This window comes from Hyaena hyaena, unplaced genomic scaffold (assembly GCF_003009895.1).
Source record: "Hyaena hyaena isolate Hyena2069 unplaced genomic scaffold, ASM300989v1 scaffold_103, whole genome shotgun sequence".
NCBI classification, from domain to species: Eukaryota; Metazoa; Chordata; class Mammalia; order Carnivora; family Hyaenidae; genus Hyaena; species Hyaena hyaena.
In genome coordinates this window covers 3138876-3162063 of record NW_024080735.1, presented here as the reverse complement: position 1 = coordinate 3162063, position 23188 = coordinate 3138876, and the positions used below count along the sequence as shown (strand labels likewise).

Genomic DNA, 23188 nt, shown 5'->3' with positions numbered 1-23188 from the left:
CATTAACTTCCCTGCTGCCCTCCCACCTCACCCCTCCCAACGCATTATCTGACTCTGCAAAGGAAGTGATGACAAGCAGGTTAACCTTCAAACCACAGTGACTTTCACCAAAGTCTCACTGTATCTAGATTTTTCTCTGCCAAGATCAGGTCCAAAGCCGAGCCCACTGAAAAGAGGCAGACGTCTCCGAAGGCTAACCAGCCTGGCCGATGCTCGCAGAGGCATCCCCTCTGCCCCTCAGACGCCCTGTCAAATTCTTCGGGGCCACCGCTCCGCCGGGCACGGCCACAGCATGGTCCACCAAGACGGCCCTAGGCTCGCCCAGCGCCGGCCAGAGGTGCTGCCGCGGCCCTGACCTTGGCCTCAGGGGCTCCTGCCCCAGTGAACCAAGAATAAACCGGCCCCCCTGCACCCCAACCTGGGCTCAGACGACGCCCGGAGCCTCGTCACTGGGAAGCACAAGGCAGGCCAGGCCCCTCCTTCCGCCAGAACCGGTGGTACCTGGAAGCCAACCCTGGTAGGCTGGCCCCCCCGCCTCGGACACCCCGAGCCCCGCTGAGCCAGCTCACTCCACGTGTCCCCCCACCCCGACCTCAGTCCCCCTGGGCGCCGGCCCACAGGGTGATGGCAGAGCTGCTCGCGGCCAGGCGCCAGGCCCTTCCGACACCACTGCTGGCAGTTCTCTCATGAACAGAGGTTCTGCCCCCACGTGCTGGGCAGATGGGAGAGCGCGGGGCCGGCATCCAGGCCCCCAGCCCGGGCCTGTCCCCACCAGGTCCCTCCAGAGGTCATCATGGCCACTGGACTGCTGCCCACACAGGCATCAGAGGGTAAGAAAAGGAAAAACAAACACCTTCCAACCAACGGCCTGATGAAGGCACCCCGAGCAGGAAGAGGAAGTAAAGGTTCCAGGTCTGGCCTCCCTGGCCAGCAGCCCCGGGTGTGTTGACAGAGCCCGGCTCGTTGGGTTCATGCGCAGGGGCCACGGGCAGAGGTGTCCAGGCAGCAGGCTGCGTGCCAGGCCGCTCTGAGCCCTTGCGTCTGTAACCCATCTAACGATCCTCCGATCCTGGAAGACAGAGCTACGCGCGGAAGATGCAGGGGCTCCGAGGGGATCCCGAGCCCCGGGGGCAGCAGGAAGGAGCGCAGAGGCCCTGGGGGCAGGGGGCCTAGGCCATCGGGAGCTGGCCCCCATGCCCTGCACCGGCCCGGCCACGGGACACGAGCGCTGGTCACCGGGCCCGGGCTCACACTGCCATGTGCGCAAGGGGCCTCCTCCACTCGGGTGCCTGCAACGTCACGAATAAGCACGCGGCCCCGGGGACCCGGCTGCCACAGCCCCGCTTGTCACCTGAACTGCAGGTTACAGTGAGTGCCCCCACCGTCCTCACAGCACTCTGAAGTGCAAACAGACACAGGCGCCCCTGCTAATGCGCCTCCCAGGGCAGTAGCCCCGCGCCCACAACCCCCCCACCCCAAGTAGGCACCCAAAGGGCACCGGCTTCCAGAAGACAAGCAGGAATGAGCCCCCAGAACTCGGGGGGGGCCAAGCTGGCATCGCCACGTGCCCCACCCCCCACAAGCACAGTCAGCCTTGCACGCAGCCCGTCGGCCCCAGGACCAGACTCCACGACCCCAGTGACCATCCAGTGCCCAGTCGGCAGAGGTTGAGAAGGGGGGGGCCTCGACTTATGACACGTGACCTGGGGCATCGTGCCAGGGCGCCGGGCACACAGGGCTGCCGCAGAGGCCCAAAGCCCCCACCCCATCGTCCTGAGCCCCGTTCCCGCCCCCTACCCCCACCGCAGGCCGTGGCATCACCACTGTAGACGGTTCTGCAGGGCTCCCAGCCAGGCCGTGGGGGGCGGGGGGGGGGGCTGTCTGTCACCAAACTTGTCACTCTGCCTCCCACCCTTCCTGGGAGCTTGTCCTTTGTACTCTTGCATTATTAAAGTGCCCTTTAAAAGAGGATAAGTAAAGTGAAAACAGTGTGTGGGAGTGGCTGCTGTGTTCAAAATGAGAGTGCTTGGCAGAATCAAAAAACCACCAGATATGCCCGTCCCCCGAGTGTGTGTTCCCCAGGGGAAGGGGACACGAGAGCCGCCCGGAGCGCCGGGGCCACGTCTCCGCGTGCGTCAGAACCACAGTAGCCGGCACGTTACGCCTCCGCCCAGGCGACCCTCTCCTCCACCCGACAGGACACACTTGGGGCCTCCCCCCTGCTCCTTAACACGTGGTTTCCTTACTAACGCGGTGCTCAGTGCTCTAACGTCAAGAGAGCCCTGCGACTCCCAGGGCACGAGGGGGGCGTCGTGTGAGCGAATGAGGAGGGACGAATGGACATACGGCCCCACGGATCCCCTGACCCCTTTCCTGACGTCCAGCCTTTTTTCTGCCTCTGCAGCCCGAGTGGGGCTCGAACCACGTCCCGAGATGGAAAGTCACCTGCTAGAACGACTGTGCCCCATTACCTTCTGTCTTCACCAACCCGATGGGCTCTCAGGAACTATTCGGTGAAACAAGTATTTTTCTGGGAGTCAGGGTCACTTAACCTTTCACCTCCTGAAAATGGAAGGCTTCCCCGGGGTCCGCTCCTCCGCCTGGCTCCTGCCCTGCGGTCTTGTTCTCACATCTGTTTTCTAGACCCTACTTCACAATCGCCTCCGCACATCACCCTCATTTCTTCCTGCTGCTTCGTGTTGTCTCCTCCCTGCGCTCCTGTGGCCTCAGTGCCCTCCGCGTCTGCCTGGTGGCGCCTGGGAGCCCTGGAAAGGCCGCGGCACCAACACACGGCTGAGATGGGCCTTCCCCAGCACCTGCCCCAAACGCTGGCGTCTCTTTCTACAACCTTCCATCCCGCTCACCGCACAGCCGCAGTGGGGACGGCTGAGGCACAAACCAGAAAAGGGACAGCTGGAAGGACAGAACAGAGAAGAGCAGCCACGCGGGACGCAGGAGACTTACACCTAACACGCGTGACGGCCCCCCAGGAAGGGGAGCCAGGGCGGGAACAGGGCAGAGGCGGTGCTTGAAGAAATGACTCAAATCCTCAACACTGATGAGGCAATAACCCGCAGATCGAAACATCCCCGCCCAAGTCATCCCAAGTCACCCCTACCTTGCGGGGCCCCGCACTCCTCTGCGGCCGGCAGCCACCCCACGGTCCGGGGCCCAGCCGACCACCAGGGCCTCCCTGTGAGAGCCGAGCCAAGGCTGCTGCAGGGCGGGCGGGGGGACACGGCTCTAAGTCGGTCCACGTGCGCCTGGGGTTCTGCTTCTGGTCCGCAGCCCCGCCCCTCAACCTCCCTCCTTCAACCACCCTTCACCCCCAACCCTCACCGTGTCCGTGCAGCAGGGCGGGCTGCGCTCGGAGGGGCACCCGGAGCCCTAAGGAGTGGGAGATGGCGGTGCCATTGACCTTGGAGGAGTCCACTGAGGGCCTGGAGCTCGTCCCGGTCACCGGCTCCCTGCGGCGTGTCCCGCACTGCAGCGAGCGGCCCCAGGGGCAAGACCACGCAGAAGGGGTACAGCCGCGGAGGCCCAGACTCCTGCGCCGTGGAATGAGGCTCCTGCCGGGGCATCAGCCACAGGGTGGCCCCGTGTCCCCGGAGGCCCCCGCGGGCCTGTCTCCCAGGGACAGCCAGCTTCCTTTCCGGGGGAGGAAGAAGAGACCCACAGCCCTGCCCTGCTCCCAGGACCGAGCCACAGGGGTGGGGGCGATCCTTCCGTGACCCTCATGTTCTGGGGAGCTGGCATTGGGCGGAGTGGAGAAAGGGGGAGCAGGATAGGTGGGGGACCACGACCGCACCCCCTCCTCCCTCTCGGCATGGCGGGGGAGGGAAGGGAAGGCAAACGCACTCCAGCCACATTCTGTCCACTGCCCAAGAGGGTCCTAGGGAAAATTGCTTGCCCGCTCTGCGCATCTCCGCCCCTAGATCTCCAGCGCGTGAAAGCCGCTGGGACAGGGAATGGTCCCCTTCAAAGGAGGGACACTAAGTTTTCCCAGGCCGGAGTGGAAGCATCAGGCATGAGACCAGACTCAGGCAGGACCGCGCGCTCCGTGGGAGGGAATCTCAGGCACCAGGCGGGGCCTCTCCACCTCTGGTCCAGTCCCCGAGAACAGGGTGCAGGGGAACTGGCCCCAGCGATGGGCTGTGACCGCAGGCCCGGGGGCAGCTCCCCAGCTGACTCCCATCTCCTCAGACCTGACAGAACTTGGTCTATTTGCCCCCATGGATGACAGCACCGCGGGCCCCACGTCCCCCAGGACGCCAGCTGTGTGCCAGTGATGCATCTTGCACATTTTAACTATTTTTCGTAGTATCAACGTTGTGCTGTCATAGCCTTGCGTACTTGGGTCCGACGCCCTCCTGCCCGTGCTGCGTTCTGTTCTCAGACCCGCGAGCAGTGTCAGGGGCGGTCGGTGACAGCTCCAGCTCCAGGGCTGCGCGGCAGGAATGCTCTGCTTCATCACCAGGGAGAACCACCGCTTCAAGGGCGTAGCCTGTGAGCTGCCTGTTTTGCCAACCAGAGCTGGCGCTTCTGCCCCAGTATCTTCTAGGAGCCCCAGCACCTTCCCTGCTCCGGGGGCAACTAGGATTTAGCTCCGCGGCCCCACGACTTCACCTCCTTCTACCGGAAGACTGGAAAACAGGTCTGAACAGGAAAAGGTTGGACCAGGACAGAGAGGCTGTGCCGGCCGAAGCCAGAGTGTGCCCATGGGTGGTAAGGGCTCCTGTTCCCGACTCCTGACCCTGGGCCGGGGGCTCGCTCCACACGGCAGACCCGCCCTTCGATGCATTGGGCTGGGCCTGCCATGCACAGCATGCGTGTGTGTGTGTGTTTAAAAAACTGAGCTGTTGGGGCACCTGGGTGGCTCAGTTGGTTGAGCCTCTGACTTCAGCTCAGGTCATGATCTCGCAGTTTGTGAGTTCGAACCCCGCATCAGGCTCTGTGCTGTCAGCAAGGAGCCTGCCTCAGACCCTCTGTCCCCTCTCTCTGCCCCTCCCCTGCTCACACCCTCTCAAAAATAAGCATTTTTTAAAACACAAACTGGTAAGGCTAGGGTTTGAGAATAATGCCTCCATGCCCATCTCAAGTTGCCCAGGGATGGGTACGTGAAGGGAAGGCTAAATTTCCTAATCTTTATAAATGCTGGGCTTTTCTCCTTGGCTTCCAAAGAGACCACGGCCCCAGCTCCCTGTGGTGCCCAGAGCAGTGCGCTGCCCAGGCCCATGGTAGCTAAAGGGGAAGAGGAAGTTTCATTTATGAGCCGTGAGATGACCACAAACCCAGCGCACTGTGGCCAAAGAGGGCACGTGCAACACAACGCACGGGGGACGGGAGGGGAGGGTCTGACCCTGGGTCCCGTCTCCCCCACCGCTGCCCTGCTAGTGCTCACCTTTGAGGACTTCACGAGTAGCTGGCCAGGTGACCGCTAGGTGGCCCGCTTTGTATAAATATAATGTGTTTGTCTTCTTCTCTTGGGGTTTAATTGTTTACAAACTCGTACAGATAAAAATAGCCAGTGTCCCTGACCAATGTTCCGCAGCAGGAAAAGAATCTGGAACACAGCTTGGTGACCCCTCCGTCTTAAACCACCCTTTCTCTCGTTCCCCTTCCCCTACTTACTATTTTGGGCCAGATTTCCTCTCCCAAAACCTTGACTCCTAGCCCATGCCCTCTTCTACCCCCTCCGAAAAACAAGCCCCCCACATCCACACTTAAGTCCCGAAGAACATTCCTTGTCCCCAGTCTCTTGTGTCAAGACCGTTCCTCAGTGAGATTCAGGCTGATACACTTGTATTTGGATGGATCAAACCTACTTCAATCTCTAATCTTAGGGGAGAGAGGAGGACAGCAATGGGGGGGGGGGGTTTCCACATAGAAAGTGGGGTCAGGAGACCAAGAAAGGAAGCTGAGTGTACACCCAGGTCACTCAGGAACGGTTATGCAGGCGCAGGACACTCATGTCACAGAGGCCACAGGACAGTCCAACAGGACAGACGAGTCAGCTCCACGTCACTGCTAGAAACCAAAGTGTGAAAGACGGACTTTGTGGGGGGAGGGCAGGGGAGGGGAGCGGAGGGGAGCGTGTACTATCTGTTCTTTCCCTGATCTCCTCCCCTCGTTTCTGAACTCAGGAGACAAAGCCACCTGGGCCTTCAGTGACCCCATCACCGTCTGATTTCGCTGTACCCAGTCCATGCTGACCCTCTTCCCTCCTCTCTTTATCCTGGGAAAATACAATGAATAAATTAAAATTTACTGGTACTAAAATAAAAAAATAAGACCCTGATTTTACAGAAGGGAAAACCAAGGCCACAAGGAAGCAGGGCCAGAACTGTGACCCAGATATCACACGGACCTAACCCAGTTCCGACCCCACATCAGTGTCTGAGCCCATCTTTCCCATCACGTCTCCGCCAGGACCCAGGGCCCGCCTCTCAGCCACACTCGCCGGAGCCGCCTGCACCCGGGACGCCCGCCCCCACCTCTGCAGCCGGACGGCCAGCACGGCCCTTCCCCCACCCCCGCTAGCTGAACGCCCAACCTTCCGGTCTAGACAAACCCCTCTCCTCCGTGTCCCCTCATGAAGCACTCCCGCACCTGTCGGTCCACACCCCACCCCGTGAGGGAAGAGAGGTTAGAAGTGCTTTGCAGAGACAGAGGAGCGTTACTTCCATCCGTGCAGACAGTGTCCCAGCAGGAAGCCACACCCCTCACGACACAGTGAAGAACACGTGTGAGCAGGATGCTTGCACCTCTGGACAAAAATCGCCTTTTGCGATGCATATGGTTCTAAGAACCTCTGCCATTATTTCTGACGGTCTTCTATTCAAGTCCATTCTACTCATTTTTCAAGTGCTGGGCCCAACCCACCAAATTCATGTCACACTCACTGAAGGGTCAAAACTCACGGCGTGAACAAGTCTGGGGGAGGGAGGGGGCCCGGCACTCACCTGTGGAGCCAGAGGAGCACGCTCCTCCCAGGCCCGGCCCCACTCTGTCACCCCACCCCTCCCAGCCCGAAACGGGAGCTGCAGAGTCTGGACCACAACACCGGCCAACCCCAAATCACCGCCGGGGCCGCCTCCAGGCCCAGACACCCGAGTCGGCTCCAGGCCCGTGGCTTCTGGTGGCACAGAGCACCTTCCAAAACCCCAACCCAGGCTGCCTCTGGCCACCCGCCCCCCACCCAAGGGGAGTCCCGCACCCGGCCTCTCTGTCCCACACGCCTTCCTCGACCCCCACCCAGGAGGGCCTGCTTTCGCCTCTTTCACCAGGAATCCATAGCCTTCCATCCCCTTCGAATTTACCCCCACGACCTTCACTCTGACCACCTTTCCCAAACAGACCCTCTACTACCCTCCCCTGCAAAGACACCCATGAGAGGATCACATGTCTGTAAAACCCGTCAGTCAAATGAAGCCTCGGTGGGGAGCCCCATCTGGAGCGGCGGGAAGACTACAGAGTAAGAAGGTACAGATCGGGCCTCAAACTCGGGGGGGGGGGGGAGAGGAGGGGCTCCATTCTGTACTTGAGTAATAACAAACACTCCCCCCTCACCCCAGCGAGCAGCCTCTTACAACGCAGGGGCCGTGCCAGGTCTCCTGTGGAGTAAGGGCCACCAGAGGCCCCCAGCAGGGACCCCGAAATCACCCTGGCAGCACCCCCCAGGAAGTCACAAGCTCTGTGAAGAATGGGTTGGATGCAAACCCGCATACGGAAGCAAAGCAACAGCTCAGGCCTGGAAATCGGACAACACCCTGTGCGGGGTCCTCGAGCGGCTAAGGAGCAGACGCCAACTTTCCAGAGCGCAACGATGGAAGGGAAGCCCAGGGCGGAGGAAGTCCCACCCGGGGAACGTGGCGGGCTCTGCGATTCGGAAGACGAGCAGCCGTCAGTCGGCGCAAGAGCCCGCACACGGGTCCCACTCTGAGAGCCAGGCTGGCTGGGGGCGCGGGGCCAGCCCCGGGTGAGGACTGGGAGGGCGGCCCCACGACAAGGGGCAGCAGAGAGAGGAGGGCACGTGACGGTTACAGGAGCTCAAAAGCCAGCCCCAGCGGGTCACAGCCCACACACACCGGAGCGAGCCCTTGTCCTGGTCAGGACACAAATACCGGCCGTGACCGCACACGGACGTGCCAGCACGGTGTCAGGAAGTAGATGCAAGCACGTGGCCCTTCGCCGAAACGATCCCCCCGCGTGCAGGTGCACCGCACACATGCCTCCTTGTGGAACAGCTAACATGGGAGCCCACGCCTCCCCAGGCCCCTGGGGCCCACACCGCCCCTCTCCCCGCGCGGCCCCAGCCCCACTCCACCAGGGCGCCAGGGAAGGTGAGGTGGCCCAGGGGTGCACGGCCACCTTACCTCCAAAGTTGGCCAGCCGCCCGATTCGTGTAACCGGCACCTTCCGCTCCCGAGCCCGCTCGCTGAGCTAGAGGGAGGAAGGGGAGAGACCTCACGGAATTGGCGAACGGGGACGGGACCCCCCTCAGGGATTCGCGCTGCCCCCCAGGTCCCCCTCCACCCCTAAAGTCAGCGGCTCCACCAAGAGGAGGCCTCCGTGCTCCCTGGAACCCCACATGCGTCCCCAGAGGGCCCGCCCCGTCCGAGGCCCCTCCAGGACGCACCGTCTGCTTGTGGGGCTTGCTCTCGGGGCGGGCCTTGGCCTGCCGGGCCTTCTCAATGTCCTCAGCCGTGAGGCCCCCCATGGGGGACTGGTCCTGGTGGAAGAACCTTCGCTGAAGGCCCAGGGCAGAGAGCGGGTCTCTGGGGTCCCCGAAGAGCCTCCCGGCCACCATGCCCAGAGGGAACGCAGCCTGGCCCCGGAGCCCAGCTTCCCTAAAGGGTCCGCCGGCGGCATAGGCAGGAGCCGGGCCCTCCCTGCCAGCGTGGTCCCAGGGTGGAGGCGGTGACCGGTCAGGGGAGGAGGCCGCAGAGAAATCCAGGGGGGGCCCAGCGGTCTGAGGACCGGAGAACTCCACTTCTGGGTCATCAAAGCCCTCGGCATACGGCTCTTCGGGCCGCTCCTGACCCTGCAGGGAACAAAAGCCGAGTGAGAGGAGCCCGAGGCCAGCCCAAGCACCCCGCCCCCCGCGACGCCCCACCACGTCCCCTCTGTACCAGATGGCACAACCCGAGAGGGAGCAGCCTCAGCAAGTTCTGCAGGGGCGAGCCTTCCCGGCCCGCAAGCCCGGAGACACAGGCTCCGGCCACGGTCCCCGGGGCCACACAGCCAGCGAGCACCTGCCGGGCCCTCGCCTGTAAATCAGGGCTAAAGGGCTCCCAGGGCCCTGGGGAGCCGGCCGGGCCAGCGGTGGGGCGGGCTCTGAGAGGTAAAAGACCAACCCGAGACTGGCAAGGACCGCACTGGTCTGCGACCACCCGGCCGCTCCGGGCCAGCACCTCGCCGCAGCCGCAGCTGCCACTGGCCGGCCTGAAGAGGCTCTCAGCGAGGGCCTGTCACAGCCAGCGCTGGCCGCTGTCCCCAGGAGGTGGGGGTCCAGGGCAGGCCATGAGGGAGACACCACATTTTCTCTGCAATGGTCACAGAGACTACGCTGGGGCCCAGGTCCCTCCTACGTCTGAACCCTGAGTGACCTGGGGGGCCCTCCTGACCCCTCCCTGCTAGCTGCTCATCTGAAAGTTAGGCTGTGCACAGTCACAAAGCTGTGTGGTCCACAGACAGGCCAGGGAACAGAAAGGGCTCCTGGGGGCCGGTGTGGTGGGACGCCCTGAGGCTATGCGGGGGGGGGGGGGTGCGGGGCACGCAAGGCACCCACAGGTGCTGCAAAGCTGCTGCACGGCCTCCCATCTCAGCCTGCGGGATATCGAGGGGTCTGAGGAGGGAAGGAAAGACACCGGCCCTCACTCTCATTTCACAAACGGGAAACTGAGGCTGGGAGAACTGAACTGATCTGGTAAAGTCCCGGCAGCTGGCCTGTGGTGGAAGAGGGATCGCTGGCCCCTCTGGCGGCACTTCGCAGTGCTGGGCAAGCCCGGGAGGGAGGGGGCGGGGCAGGCTCACAGGGGTGGGGCATTTCCAGATCACCCGGCCCTCCAGCACCCCCCTGCCCCCCCAGGACAAGGGGACGCAGGCCACCAGCCGCTCAGGCTGCCAGGAACGTCCAGGTGTCTTGCAAGGTGGCAGCCGGGGGACAGCGCTCTGCAGCAGCACACCCCAGGGACAGTCACCTGTCCCACGCTCAGTCTTGCCTGTGTGGGTGCACAGGAGAGGGCTCTGGGCTGGGCACACAGGCCAGTAGGATGGGGAGGAGGCGGGACGGGGGCTGTGACAGCTGCATGAGGGAGGGGGTGGAGCCCCCACACACGGAGGATGGAAGCTGGCCAGCCACGGCCCGGCTGGCGCGGTGGGAAGAGCCAGGTGACAGCTGGACACTGTGTCCTCCCCTACTTCTTCACCAAAACCGATCCAATGAAAAGGCAGTAACAGAAGTCGGATAAACTGGGAGAAGGCACTGGATCTCATAAACTGCCTCCCGTAAGAACACATTACTTTTGGGGTGCCTGGGTGGCTTAGTCGGTTAAGTGTCCGACTTTCGCTTAGGTCATGATCTTGCAGTTCGTGGGTTCAAGCCCCACGTCGGGCTCTGTGCTGACTGCCAGCTCAGAGCCTGGAGCCTATTTCAGAGTCTGTATCTCCCTCTCTCTCTGACCCTCCCCTGCTCACGCTGTCTTTCTCTCTCTCTCTCTCTCCTAGAAATGAAAATATAAAAAAAAAAAAAAAAAAAAGAACACATTACTTTTTAGTGACTTTTCTAAATTCCGAAATTAAAAAGGCCTCTGCCCAGCACATTCAGGGGGCCCAGGAACTGAATGCAGGCCCAGGGAAGGGGTGAGGGGGAAGGGAGAAGGCGGGGGGCAGGGGGCATGGTGCCCCTGTGGGAAGGGCCCGAGCCGACTGACAGGTAAATCAGGGTCTGTCTAGAGTGTGCGGGCCACCATCCTGGGGGGCCCTCCCCACTCCGTGAAGCTTTCTGAGCTGCAGCCACACAGGGACAGGAGTCACGAAGGGACCTGGCCATGCCTGGAAGGGCAGCAGGTCACCAGAGCCGGCCACCTGGCCGCATCCTGGGTCACCCCCCCCCATCTCCCTGAGAGCTCCCAGCCATGGCCCCCACCCCGGGCCCACCGGCCCCGCCTCCTCACCTGCGCCCTGCCCAGGACCAGGCCCATCTGCTCGGCGGCCGTGGACTGCAGCGTCCTCGCGGCCACCAGGAGCTCCCCGCCGAGGCCCCAGTGCTGCAGGTGCGTCTCTGCGGCCGCCCGCGCCAGCTTCGCAAGGCCTCTGAGCAGCATGACGGCGTCCCCCAACACGGCAGCCATGCCCCGGGGCTGGAAGAGGGTGGCCGGTCAGAGGTGCCCCATGCTGCCCCGGGTCACACGCCCACGGAGCAACTCCACACCACACTCTGGGCAGGGGCTACAGCAGGGTGGGCTCTTCCATGTGAACCCCCACCCCCTATCCGGGCTGCTGGAGAGGAAAGAGAGCGGGAGCGCCGGGGCTCAAGGTCGGCTCCGGGCGACCCCCTTCCCCGCACCGCTCCGGCCCTGGGCAGAGGAAAAGGCTCTGTGGAGATGGGGCTGGGGACCCCCAGCCACTATGTGAGATGCAGGAGGCATGGAGGACCCAAGTGATTTGCCCGACATCTCCGGGCCACCAAGTGGCAGAAGTGGGACTTGAAGCCGGACACACAGATTCAGTCCAGTGCTCGTTCCTCCGGACCCAAACCAGGCCGGAGAGGCAGCGTCTGCCGGCAAAGCATCTTCCCGTCCGGCCGAGGGTGTCCAACCCCAAGCCCTAGGGGCCTGCGGGTCCCTGCCCAGCTGCCCCGGGACAAACAGAGCCTCACCTCCCACCCCCAGGCTAGACTCCTCACCCCTGCAGCCCAGGCCCCCAGGGACAAGCAGAGCCCCCCCCACACCCCCAGGCTAGACTCCTTACTCCTGTAGTCCAGGCCCCCAGAGACAAGCAGGGCCCCCCTCCTCAGGTTAGACTCCTCACCCCTGCAGTCCAGGCCCCCAGGGACAAGTAGAGCACCCCCCCCTCAGGCTAGACTCTTCACCCCTGCAGTCCAGGCCCCGGGGAATAAGCAGAGCCCCCTGCCCTCAGGCTAGACTCCTCACCCCTGCAGTCCAGGCCCCCGGGGACAAGCAGAGCACCCCCCCTCAGGCTAGACTCTTCACCCCTGCAGTCCAGGCCCCCAGGAATAAGCAGAGCACCCCCCCCTCAGGCTAGACTCTTCACCCCTGCAGTCCAGGCCCCCAGGAATAAGCAGAGCCCCCTGCCCTCAGGCTAGACTCTTCACCCCTGCAGTCCAGGCCCCCAGGAATAAGCAGAGCCCCCTGCCCTCAGGCTAGACTCCTCACCCCTGCAGTCCAGGCCCCCGGGGACAAGCAGAGCCCAATCCCACCCCCCAAGGCTAGACTCCTCACCCCTGCAGTCCAGGCCCCCGGGCAGCACCTCTGGAGGGTCCTAAGCAGAAGGACTAGATGGGACAGTAAGCAGAGTGCACTGTGGGCAGGACCCCCGTGTGACTCTGTCCCCTTGTGTGAGCCCGCACTACTCTCCCTCTTTATCCAGTCATAGTGTAAAATGTGTTTAATGTTGGTGAGGGTCACGGCCCCAGCGATGCCTCATGGGGGAGAGCACGTGCTGTCAATCACCCACGTACCTCTTAAAGCCTCTGAGGGGCCGCGTGCTGAGGGACAGGATAAGGTCCCAGTAACATACTGGGGCCGAAGAAGGGCCCCAAAGGGGAAAGGGCAGCAGGGGAGCACTCCAGCCAGGCCGGGAGGCGCTGGGTCCCACTAGGAGTCTGGAGAGAAGACGGGAACCAGAGAGGAAGGCCGTGGGGGCCCCTGAGCAAACAAACACGAGGAAGCTGGGAAGGGCCGGATGTACCCTGGACGCGGGCCCGGGGCACACAGACGGGAAAGGCCCAGCCCGGGAGTCCTGCAGGGGCGCTGTCCCGAGTGCAGGCAGATGCGGCTACATGTATTTGGAAGGAACAGCACAGTGACGGCCAGAGGAACCCATGAACGCACGGGGGCCTGGACTGCTGAGCTGACCCGCCACCACCCACCCTCCCCACCATCGCAGACAGCGGCCGCCGGGCACCAGGCTGGGCGCTCTCCACACTCATCTCTTCCGATTCTCTGGGAGCAACCCGTGCATTGCTGCCCCTCCTTCACACAGGAGACAACCAAAGCCGGTGTGGTGTCCTGAATGGTGGCCCTGGGGTCCTGGGGTCCGACCCTGGCCCTCCTCTGCTCTGTGCCCACCACGCCGCGCCGCCTCCCCAAACACTCGGCCCACTGGCTCCCAGGCACTGGCACAGGGACGGGGCCCTGCTCAGGCACAAATGGGCCGCCTACACCGTCATCCAAGCCAAGGAGGTTTCTGGAAGGTGACCACACCCTTGAAAGAGACGAAGGGGAGGGGCTGGCCGGGCCCACACCTGTCGCCATTTCACACCCCGGGCTCTGACCTGGGATCCTGCACTTTACAGGAATAAACAAGGGCAAGCTGCCCACACCAAATGTCCAGACGTGGGGAGAGAGCACAGAATCAAAGCTCACACGGCCCGCGCTGGCTCTCAAACTGCCAGCCCCCGGCCCCAGCCCGACGCACACGGCCACACCTGACTCACCACCCCCATCGGGGGGAGGCCCAGTGAGAGGAGAGGTTTCCGAAGGAGAGATCAGGGACATACAGGGTGGATGGAGGCCAGGCCCGAGCCACATCTGTTCAGAAGGACCCTTGCGGGTGTCCCCGGGGAACCCACCCCTGCCCCAAGGGCCCGCACACAGGCCTTCCTCTTGCTCACCTCTCAGCCCAAACCAGATAACCAAAGCAGAGCCTCCCACGGACACATCTCCGATAATTCCAGAACCCCACCCTGTCCAATGACCCTCCTAAGCCCTATTTAATTCAGACTTCATCCCCAGGCTGAAAAGTACTTCTGCCTGAATGTCTCATCCAAGTTCAAAGCACGAACGGATGAAAGCCTCTCTGGAGCAGAGCTGAGAAGTGGCAACTGCCCCACGCTGGCTGGCCGGCCGGCCCACCGCACCGACAGAGGCTCGAACTGGAAGCCCACGTCCAGCCTTGCGGGCTGCAGACCCAGGCCTGGGGCTCCAGAGCCCAGTCCTCACTGGCCGCCCCCCCCCCCCCCCCCCACAGGCCGGAACTACACCGACTACACCAGGATGCTTTTTAAAAAAATTCCTGAGGAAACAATGTTACATAAATTGACCAAAAATGTTTATATTCCCCCATTTGGGAGGTAGGAGTAACGTGCTCTCTTCCAGTATTTTCCTAACGTCTTTAGTCCCACATAGACTACCTTCAAAAAGGCGAACAAGTCATCTGAGAACGGGACATGTTACAAAGGAATTAATTAGTTGTGCTTCTCCCTGTGTGACCGGCAGCCCTCGGCCCCACAGCAGTGTCCGTTGGTGCATCTCCCCCTGCCAGCGGGCCCCAGGGCAGGGAGGAGGTGGCCGGGTCGGCCACTGTGCCGGGCAGGCCCCAAGGGGGGGGGAGGGGAACACTGGCACAGAGACACCAGCTTCCCGATCCCCAGGGCAGAGCCTGTTTTTCCCAAGTCCACAGTCAAGTGTGAGCAGATTTACTGTGGATGCAGATTTCAAAACCGCAGCCCAGGCCCGCGGCTGCTCTGACAGATAGATTTACCTAACGTGCCAGGGCTGCACCACACCCCCCCACCCACACTCCCCCACCCACTGCTCTGCTGGCTCCGCACAAAGTGAACTGTCCACACCCTCACCCATACCACCTAAGTTCTGCGAAGGAGCGCCCACCCTCGGGGAGCAGCAGGAGGGGGAACTTCCAGGAGGCACCATCTTTCCAGAACTCTTCTCACCAAACGGTTTTCAAAAAGTGGGTCTCATGGGTCTCAGGCACCAGATTCCCAACGTGACTCAGAAGTCAGCGACCCGGAAAGTGCTGCAAACCCTCCCCCACCCTCCCGGAATGAACAAGAGAGAGCTACACCGGAAGGCGTCCTCATCTCGGTCGTAACTCAATAAAAGCCAAAGCCCCGGAACGTGTTTAACACACCAGTAAAACCTCACCTGCACCACTACTCCGCCTGCAGGTACTGGAGCCGAGCCCACCCGTTGCGTCCTGCCCAGAAGGGGTACAGGGGCCCTCGAAGGCACTCTCCCCCGAGGAGGGGGTGGCCAAAGTGCCTGGGGGCAAACGGATGCAGTGGGGGGGGGGGCGGCACTCCCCTCGGGGTGCCCACCAGAGACTAGCACCGAAACACAAAGGCACAAAGGTATGGTTCACAAAGGTGCCCCCCCACCTCCGGGGCTCACAGCCAGGCACCCGCAGGCACTTCTGTGACGGGCACAGAGGCCAACTTAGGCTGACACACGAGGGTCAGGTGCTGAGGAGGCCGCTGACAAGCAGGAGACGTCCTGGGCGCAGGGACATGGGGTCCCAGTGCTGCCACGTGCCAATTCGTCCCCCTGCAGTAGGACACGGCTTTGGGTGGCTCCCCTTTTCTGGGCCTAACACGCTAAACTGCCATAAAGGAAGTAAATAAGTTATCATCTAAAGAGAGAAACAACAAGAATAGCGCAGCTCGGCGCCCCCAGGGACAGAGGCTGAAGAAACACAGCCAGTTTCCCCGGATGTGCGGCCCTCAAGCTCCCAGAATTCTCCCACTGACCCTTCATCCTCTGACCTTCCCCACGGCTTTCAGGACCCTGGCTCGTTCCCAGTGGAGAACATCCCGGGGAACTGTCTGGAGCGTGGGGCCCCTCGAATCTGGTCTCCAAAACTAAAGAACGCCCACGAGGCGATGCCCAGCTGGCCAGACAGAACAAGAGGCTTCAGCTGGAAAAAGGTAAACGGAACAGGTGACCCTGAGAGCCACAGAGCAGATGAAGGTGCCGTGCGCCTTTCCACGCACGACCTGCACGCGGGATGTGCCGCCGGGAGGGGCCCACGCACACCCCGGCCCCCACTCAAGAGCCAGAACTCACCATCTGTCACTCGTCTCTGCTCTCCAGGGGACAGCGAGCCAAGATAGGGTGGGGGCTCCCCAAGCCGGTGTCGGACCCCCTTGGGGGCTCTAAGGCGCCATGTGACGGAGCAGCCCCTCCGACCAAAGCCGCCAGCAGCGCACACCCTCTGCGGGCCCCTGACTGCCCTAAGCTGCCCCAAAACTCACAGAAAGCACCCCAAAGTAAGCGGCATAGAAAGCTCTTTGTCTTGGGGAGTACATGTGAGGCTCATCCAGCCGTCTGCCACAAATGTCACCCTGTCACCCCCATGTCCCCCGGACAACAAGCTCAGCATGTACAAAACTGGGCTCTCCCCCACGCCCCCCTCCCGGGCTCCCCATCAAGAAGAAGTCGACCCCCACCTCCTCCACATCTCCCCTACCACCCTTACCTCCCCCCCCCCCGCCATAGTCCCTGCTGCCCCCCACCCCCAGCTTCCTGACTTCCCGGAGGTCCCTAAGAGGAGGAGCTCTGTGACGTGGCCACCCCTACTACCCAGTTTCCCTCCAGTCACTGACCTGGTGGGGTCAATCCAATTCTCCGGCTGGCCCCAGCACGGGATGAGATCGAACTTTCTTCCTCCCCAGCGCTCTCAGCCCAAACATCACTTCTTCTGGGACACCTCCCCAACATGCCCCCCACCCCCGTCTTTCCCTGCCCTAGTGGCAGTGACTGTCCCCTCCCCTACGGCGCTGTCAGCTGGAACCGGGCAAGGACCACCCCTGTCCTCCCCTCTCCGGTCGGTCTGCAGCTCCGGGCCGCACAGAACAGGCAGGTAATAAAGACAGTAGCCAGAATGCCCCCCGCTGGGCCCTCCACGGCTCCAGAAAGCTGCCATCGCCAGGCCGGGCTCACCCCTGCTGACGCTCCCATCCTAGACTGGGAATCACGGGCCCCTGAGGAGCCTGGTCCGGGGCAGCGCCCTCACGCTTTAGTGGGCATCCGAGCGCCCCGGGGGGCTTGTTAAAGCACAGACAGCTGTCCCCTGCCCCCCGCTTCCGATTCTGTAGGTCTGGGGCCGCCCTGGGGACCTGCACTACTCGCAGGGTCCCAGGTGCTGCTGCCGTGTGGACGCCTACCTGCGAGCCCTGCCCCGGAGGCCGAGGGGAAAGGCACCACAGGGGGCCTCGCCAAGCCCAGGCAGGAAGGCGGAAAACAGAGATCCTTCCCGCAAGTCTCCCTGCTGCCCCTCCCCCAAAGTCTGGCCTTGCCCTTCAGTGGAAACCTTCCACCTGCCCTTTCCTTTCCTGTTATTGCCTCAAGGAGCTGAAAAGAAGGCGCTTAGTGACAATGATCCACAGAGTCATGTCCCACACGCTGCTGGATGTCATCTTTGCAAGGCCCAGTGGGGGGGGGGGGTGGATGGGGGGCAGGGGCGGGGGGAGTCAGGGCGGGAGGTGTGCCATTAACCTTCGGCCCCGGCCCAGCCAAGAGCGAGCTCTACTGCACGGGCACCGAAAAGCTGTATGTGCTTGAAACTGTTTTCCTCTAAGAAAAGGGAAACACCAGGGGCGCCTGGGTGGCTTAGTCGGTTAAGCGTCCGACTTTCGCTTGGGTCATGATCTCGCGGTTGGTGGGTTCGAGCCCCGCGTCAGGCTCTGTGCTGACTGCCGGCTCAGAGCCTGGAGCCTGTTTCAGAGTCTGTATCTCCCTCTCTCTCTGACCCTCCCCGGCTCACGCTGTCTCTCTCTCTCCTAGAAATAGATAAAACATTAAAAAAAAAAAAGAAAGAAAGAAAGAAAAGGGAAACACCAGGTGACTGTTTCTCGAACAGACTCCGGAACGTGCAAGGCAGGGGAAGACGGAAACTCGGGAGCCCAAATCCACGGGCAAATGCAGCCACACTGTCACCTCAGCCTTCAGGGCCACACCCCAGAGGCCAGGCTCGAGCCTGGATACCTCGGGGGCTCCGTGCCTCCCACCAGTCTGGGGCGCCCAGGATCTGTCTCTCCTGCTGCTTCAGAAACCGCCGGATGTGCTGGCAACCGAGCCCACACAGGAAGACACAGAGCGAAACCGCCTCCATCGTCCGCCCACCGCGGCCAGACCTGGACAGTCAGCCTTCCCGACAGCGCACAGACCACTAGGGCCACCCAGTCCCTGGCCTTCTCCTCACCGGCCATCCTGCCCCATAATTATGCAAGAATCTGGCCAAAACCTGGCGCACTGCGCTCCCTTCCAGACGGATGCATGTGACACTTCAGCTACTAGATTGAATGCCCCGCAGAAGGGCATTTACAGAAAAGAGGAAAGTTTATCAAAACTTCCCACGTGAGGGGCACCTGGGTGGTTCAGTCGGTTAAGTGTCCGAATCGTCTCAGGGCCTGATCTCACGGTTTGTGAGTTCAAGCCCCGCATTGGGCTCTGTGCTGGCAGCTCAGAGCCTGGAGCCTGCTTTGGATTCTGTGACTCTCTCTCTCTCTCTCTCTCTCTGCTCCTCTCCCACTCGTGCTCTGTCTCTCTCGCTCAAAAATAAGTAAACTTAAAAGAAGTTTTAATAAAATATAAGAAAATCAATGATATAAAAATAACGTTAAGCATCTGCCTAAACTAAAACACATAGGCAGACACACGCAAGTGTAATTTAAAGAAACCGCTCTGAGTCCCTGAGGGACAGGAGGGGCAGCCGGCGGATGCCACCCTTCTCTCCCATGAGCCACCATCCCGCAGCAGGAGATGACGGCCCCTGAATGGCCGCCAGGAGCAGGGAACACAGACACCCCACTCCCAGGCAGAAGCTCAACCACCCTCCCAGAAGGTAGGGACACAGGTCAGCAGGAGGCATAGGGGCAGACCCTGCGGTACAGGTGGGGACTTCACCCCATGAAACCAAGATCCTAGTTTACAATAAAGTACAGCGACCACATTTTCCTGAACCAAAAGTTAGGACGAGTAAGACGACGAGGGTCCTGGTCGGTGAAGGCTCAGCAGAGCACGGCCCCTGGGTCCCACCTGGCCCGCCTCCCGCTTCTGTACATGTGTACTGGGCCCCGAGCATGTCACTCAGCTGTATGCTGCCCCCGCCCGCAGGCCGCAACAGCCACAAGGGAGAGCGATGGCCCACAGATCCCTTCCTGGGACGCGTGTCGACCCCTCATCCGCCGCGACAGTGAAACAGAAGCACCGGTGTCCCAGGAACTCTGGAAAGGTCCCCCCAGGGTCTCAGAGCCGCCCCACAAGGCCGGTGCTGGGGCAGGACCCCCCGACCCCAAGGGGGGCTCACTCACTGGACACAGAGCAGCACCCCCTACCCGCCAGGGCGACCTGAGCGCTGCCACAAAGGGTCAGGCCTGGGAGGCAGGGGGCTGTCGGGGTGACTTCCTCTGCATCTCCTCTCCCTCCTCCTGTCGCTTCAGCTGCCCTGCACCCCCTGGCCTCACCCTCGTCGACAAGTGCCACGTCCGTCCCCAGCTGGAGTCTGGGTGCACAGACACACCCACCGCACCATCCCCGTTCCTGTGCACCCACGTGCCCTTCCCTAACCAGAGCCCCGGCCAGGCCGCCCTGGGCCTGCATCAGAAGTGGCGTTTGGAGGGGGACAGACACAGGCCACACAGATGCACATCGCTGTGTCCATGTGAAGCCCACGGAGCCCCTGACCGGCTCACAGTGAGCCAACGTCTGCCCGGTTACCGTGGACCCCGCGTGGGTCTGAACCCACAGCCTCCCGGACGGCGCAGCAGAGTCGTGCGTCCTGACGGAGTTAGTTTCCAGGCCCCGAGCTGGATCTGGATTAAGGCCTCCGTGTCCCTCCAAAGCCTCCGGGCCCTAGGGCTCTTCCTTGGAAGTGGTGAAAAGTACACACACTTGTGCTCACACACACAAGAGCCTGGTGACCGGCAAACACCCCAACACTCCCCTCAGTGAATGTCCCCAGGTCCCCGGATGCTTCTATGCTACAAGGAGCAGAAAACCAGCACAGCGCGCTAACCACAGCTGCTCCTATTTACTGAGAGTTTACTATACACGCCAGGCTGCACGCTAAGTGTTCTACAAAAGTCCCTCAGTCGTTTTTATAAGGCAGATACTATTACCATGTCCACTTCTAAGATGAAGGCGCTAAGGCACAGAGAGGTTAAGCAACTTGGCCAAAGTCACACAGCTTACAAGAACTGGAGGTAGGAAGGAGCTCAGTCTCTCGGGCGCAGGAGCCAGGCCACCATTGAACAGGCAAGAGAAGAAAACAAGCTGAAGGCTATTTTGACATTAGGCTGTGAGCTTCCCCTCCCCGCCCATTGGGAGACTAAGATGTCCCCCACTTCACTGTTTTGCCCCAAGGCAGGCACTGGGCTGGGTGGTGGGGGGAGGGCTGTTAAAGGCAGAAGCTCCCCCCTCCAACGTGACGGCCCAGAGAGGACCCCGATGCTGTCAACGGACCCACACACACCCAGGGCTCCAAGCATGGGGGGCGGGCAGGGGAGAGTGGGGGACAGGGGTCCCGAGTGGCCTCCCCTCCTTCTGGAGAGCAAACGTGACTGCCCACACACAGGGCTTTTGTCCACCCGCCTGCCAGGCATGGGCTCCTGACAGCAACTTCATTTTCTGACTAAAAGCTCACCAGTTTTCTGCTTAAAACATGAGAACAGGAGCACCCACGTGGCTCAGTCAGTTAAGCATCCACATTCGGCTCAGGTCATGACCTCACAGCTCCTGGGTTCAAGCCCCACATCAGGATCTGTGCTGACAGCGTGGAGCCCACTTCGGATCCTCTGTCCCCCTCTCTGCCCCCCCACTCCTGCTCGCATCTGCACAATTGCGCTCCCTCTCTCTCTCTCTCTCAAAAATAAAAAAATAACAAACCATGAGAACAATGCTCATCACAGAAGCAGTGCTGGAGAGCAGTCGAGATGCTCTGGAGCGGGGCACCCTGGGTTCAAATCCTGACTTGCCGGCTGACCCGAGCCTCAGCCTCCCCATCAGCCCTCGAGAGGAGTGGGTTAGCTGACCCCCACTCCCACAGCACTTGGGGCCCCACGTGACTGGCACACAGCAGGTGTTCATTCCTGTGACCCCAGAGCCCCTCAAGACCGAGGCTGAGCCTCGGCAAGCCCAGAGGGCGCAGAATGACAGCGGCGTGCACAGTCCCACTTATTTGTGTCCAGACTCTCAGGCCAGGCACGGGGTCACGTCTGACACAGGAAGGGCATCTCACCCTCCCCCGGGGCCAGTGTGGCTGCCCCATGCTGGTCTATGAGGCGGCCCAGCGCCGGGAGCCGGCCTGGACGCAGGGAGTAAACACCGGCTGGCGGTCTTTACCACGGCCAAGGCCACTCTCAGAGAAGCTTTCGCTGGTATTTTATGGCAGGAACGTGGGGGGGGAGGGGGGCGCTCTGTCTGCAAGCCACAGCACACTCTACCCCGGAATAACCTCCCCCAAATCCCCTGCACCGCGCTGATGCCTCGCTCAAATGCTCCACGCTTGAAGGATAAACAGGACAGCCCCGCCGCCTGAGGCTGGAGGCGTCACGGTCAGGACCAGGCCACCGGCCTGGCGTCCACTTGTACCCGTGCCCCGGGAGCGTCCTCCAACCCCCTGGCAAGCAAGCCCGCCGGTGCACACCTGCACGTCTAACCCACCCCCCCCACTGCCCTGCAGACAGAAGAGCACTGTCCTGGTGAGGCCAGCGTCGGGGTCTGGGAATCGGCCGTCCGGCCAGCCAGGTCCCGCAGGCCTGTCCCTGAGCCTCCCTGTGCCCTGCTCGTCACCTGGAAGGTACAGCACAAACCCTACAGTGTTTGCTTGTGCAGGGAGTGCAGGTGCCCTGCACGTGTGAACACAGCACACCTACTCAAGGACATGTTCCCCATCCCAGGCGCCTTCGGAGCCTTCCCGCCAGCCGCCCTCCCCTCCCGGGCCGGCCCGGTCCCACCCTGCCCGCTAAGTCAGGGCTCCGGCGCGCACATGCCTTCCCTCTGAGCCCCTTCGTGGGAGCTGCGCCTCTCAGACCTCCCCCCCGCCCCCCGACACCCAGGCTGGGCCCGAAGATGAGAACACAAGCACCATCACACGGGAAGGCGGACAGGACCCCAGGTGGGGACCCCGGGGGGGGAGCTCCCCGTACAGGGAGAGCGGGAACTTAAAGGGCTGTGCTCAGGTTAACAGGCTGAACGACGCCTCGCACACACGTCCACGCTCTGGTCCCTGGGACTGTGGCTGGGCTACCTTACGTGCCGACGGGACGCGGCTGAAGACCCCTAGGGTGGGGGATTAGCGCGATGGCCCAGTTACTCACGGGTCCTTTCAGCAGAGAGGCAGGTGGTCCAAGTGTGCAGGAGCTGTGGGAAAGGTAACTTGGGGGTGCAAGCGTGAGGTAGGGGCCACAGCCAGGGCACACGGGCCGCCCCCAGAGGCTGGGAAACAGGAAAGCAAGGGCCACTTCCGCCCTGACACCTGTTCGGGACTTCTGACTCCAGAGCGCAGTGAGATCAGCAGTGCTTTACTTGGGTGGGCTTGAAACGACTCATCACCGCAGCCGCAGGACACTAACACAGCAGCTATTTTTAAAACGGCAAATGGTTGGGTTGGGAAGAAGGGCAGACTATGTTCTAGAATGCTTTCCAGATCATTCTTCTGAAATGATCAGTTTGGTCGCCCCGCAAACAGTGCTGAGTGGCAACCAAGTGGCAGGTGCTGGACTGTCCCACAGCCACTCAACGTGCACTCTCATTCCAGACGAGCAAGTCCTGCCGGCCCCCCGAGTGAACGCGCCCCGGGCTTCGGCAAGTCCCTTTCCGAGGCTCGGCTCAACGTCACACCAATGCCGAGTGTCCGCTACGTGCCGGGCACTGTGCACGGCCTGCGGTGCCACCAAGTCCGAGTCTTATTTATTTTTAGAGACAGGGTGTGAGGGAGGGGAGAGGAAGAGAGAGAGAATCCCAAGCTGTGCCGCCAGCACAGAGCCCGACGCGGGGCTCAAACCCCAACGTGAGAGCACGACCTGAGCCGAAACCAAGTCGGTCACCTAATGACAGAGTCCCCCAAGCACCTCTCAAAACTCATCGGCTTTTACCTCCTAATCTTTCAAAAAACCTGCACTTCGCATTTACTGTTTCAATGACACACACTCCTGGCCCTGCAACAACCCCATGGGGGGCCGTCCCAGTTAGCTGGGATTCTTCCC

At 61.9% G+C, this 23188-nt stretch overlaps 1 protein-coding gene across 1 annotated transcript in view; it reads right to left on the bottom strand.

Annotated features, from left to right (window-relative positions):
- The window catches only part of COQ8A (coenzyme Q8A), a 40630-nt gene that overhangs the window by 8204 nt on the left and 9238 nt on the right, over positions 1 to 23188 (bottom strand). Inside the window, exons 2-4 of the mRNA XM_039235865.1 lie at positions 11178 to 11363; positions 8639 to 9043; positions 8376 to 8442 (exon numbers count right to left, since the gene is read on the bottom strand). Of these exons, the coding sequence (XP_039091796.1) occupies positions 8376 to 8442; positions 8639 to 9043; positions 11178 to 11354 (649 nt within the window). The 5' untranslated portion in view covers positions 11355 to 11363. The remainder of the gene's footprint in view (positions 1 to 8375; positions 8443 to 8638; positions 9044 to 11177; positions 11364 to 23188) is intronic.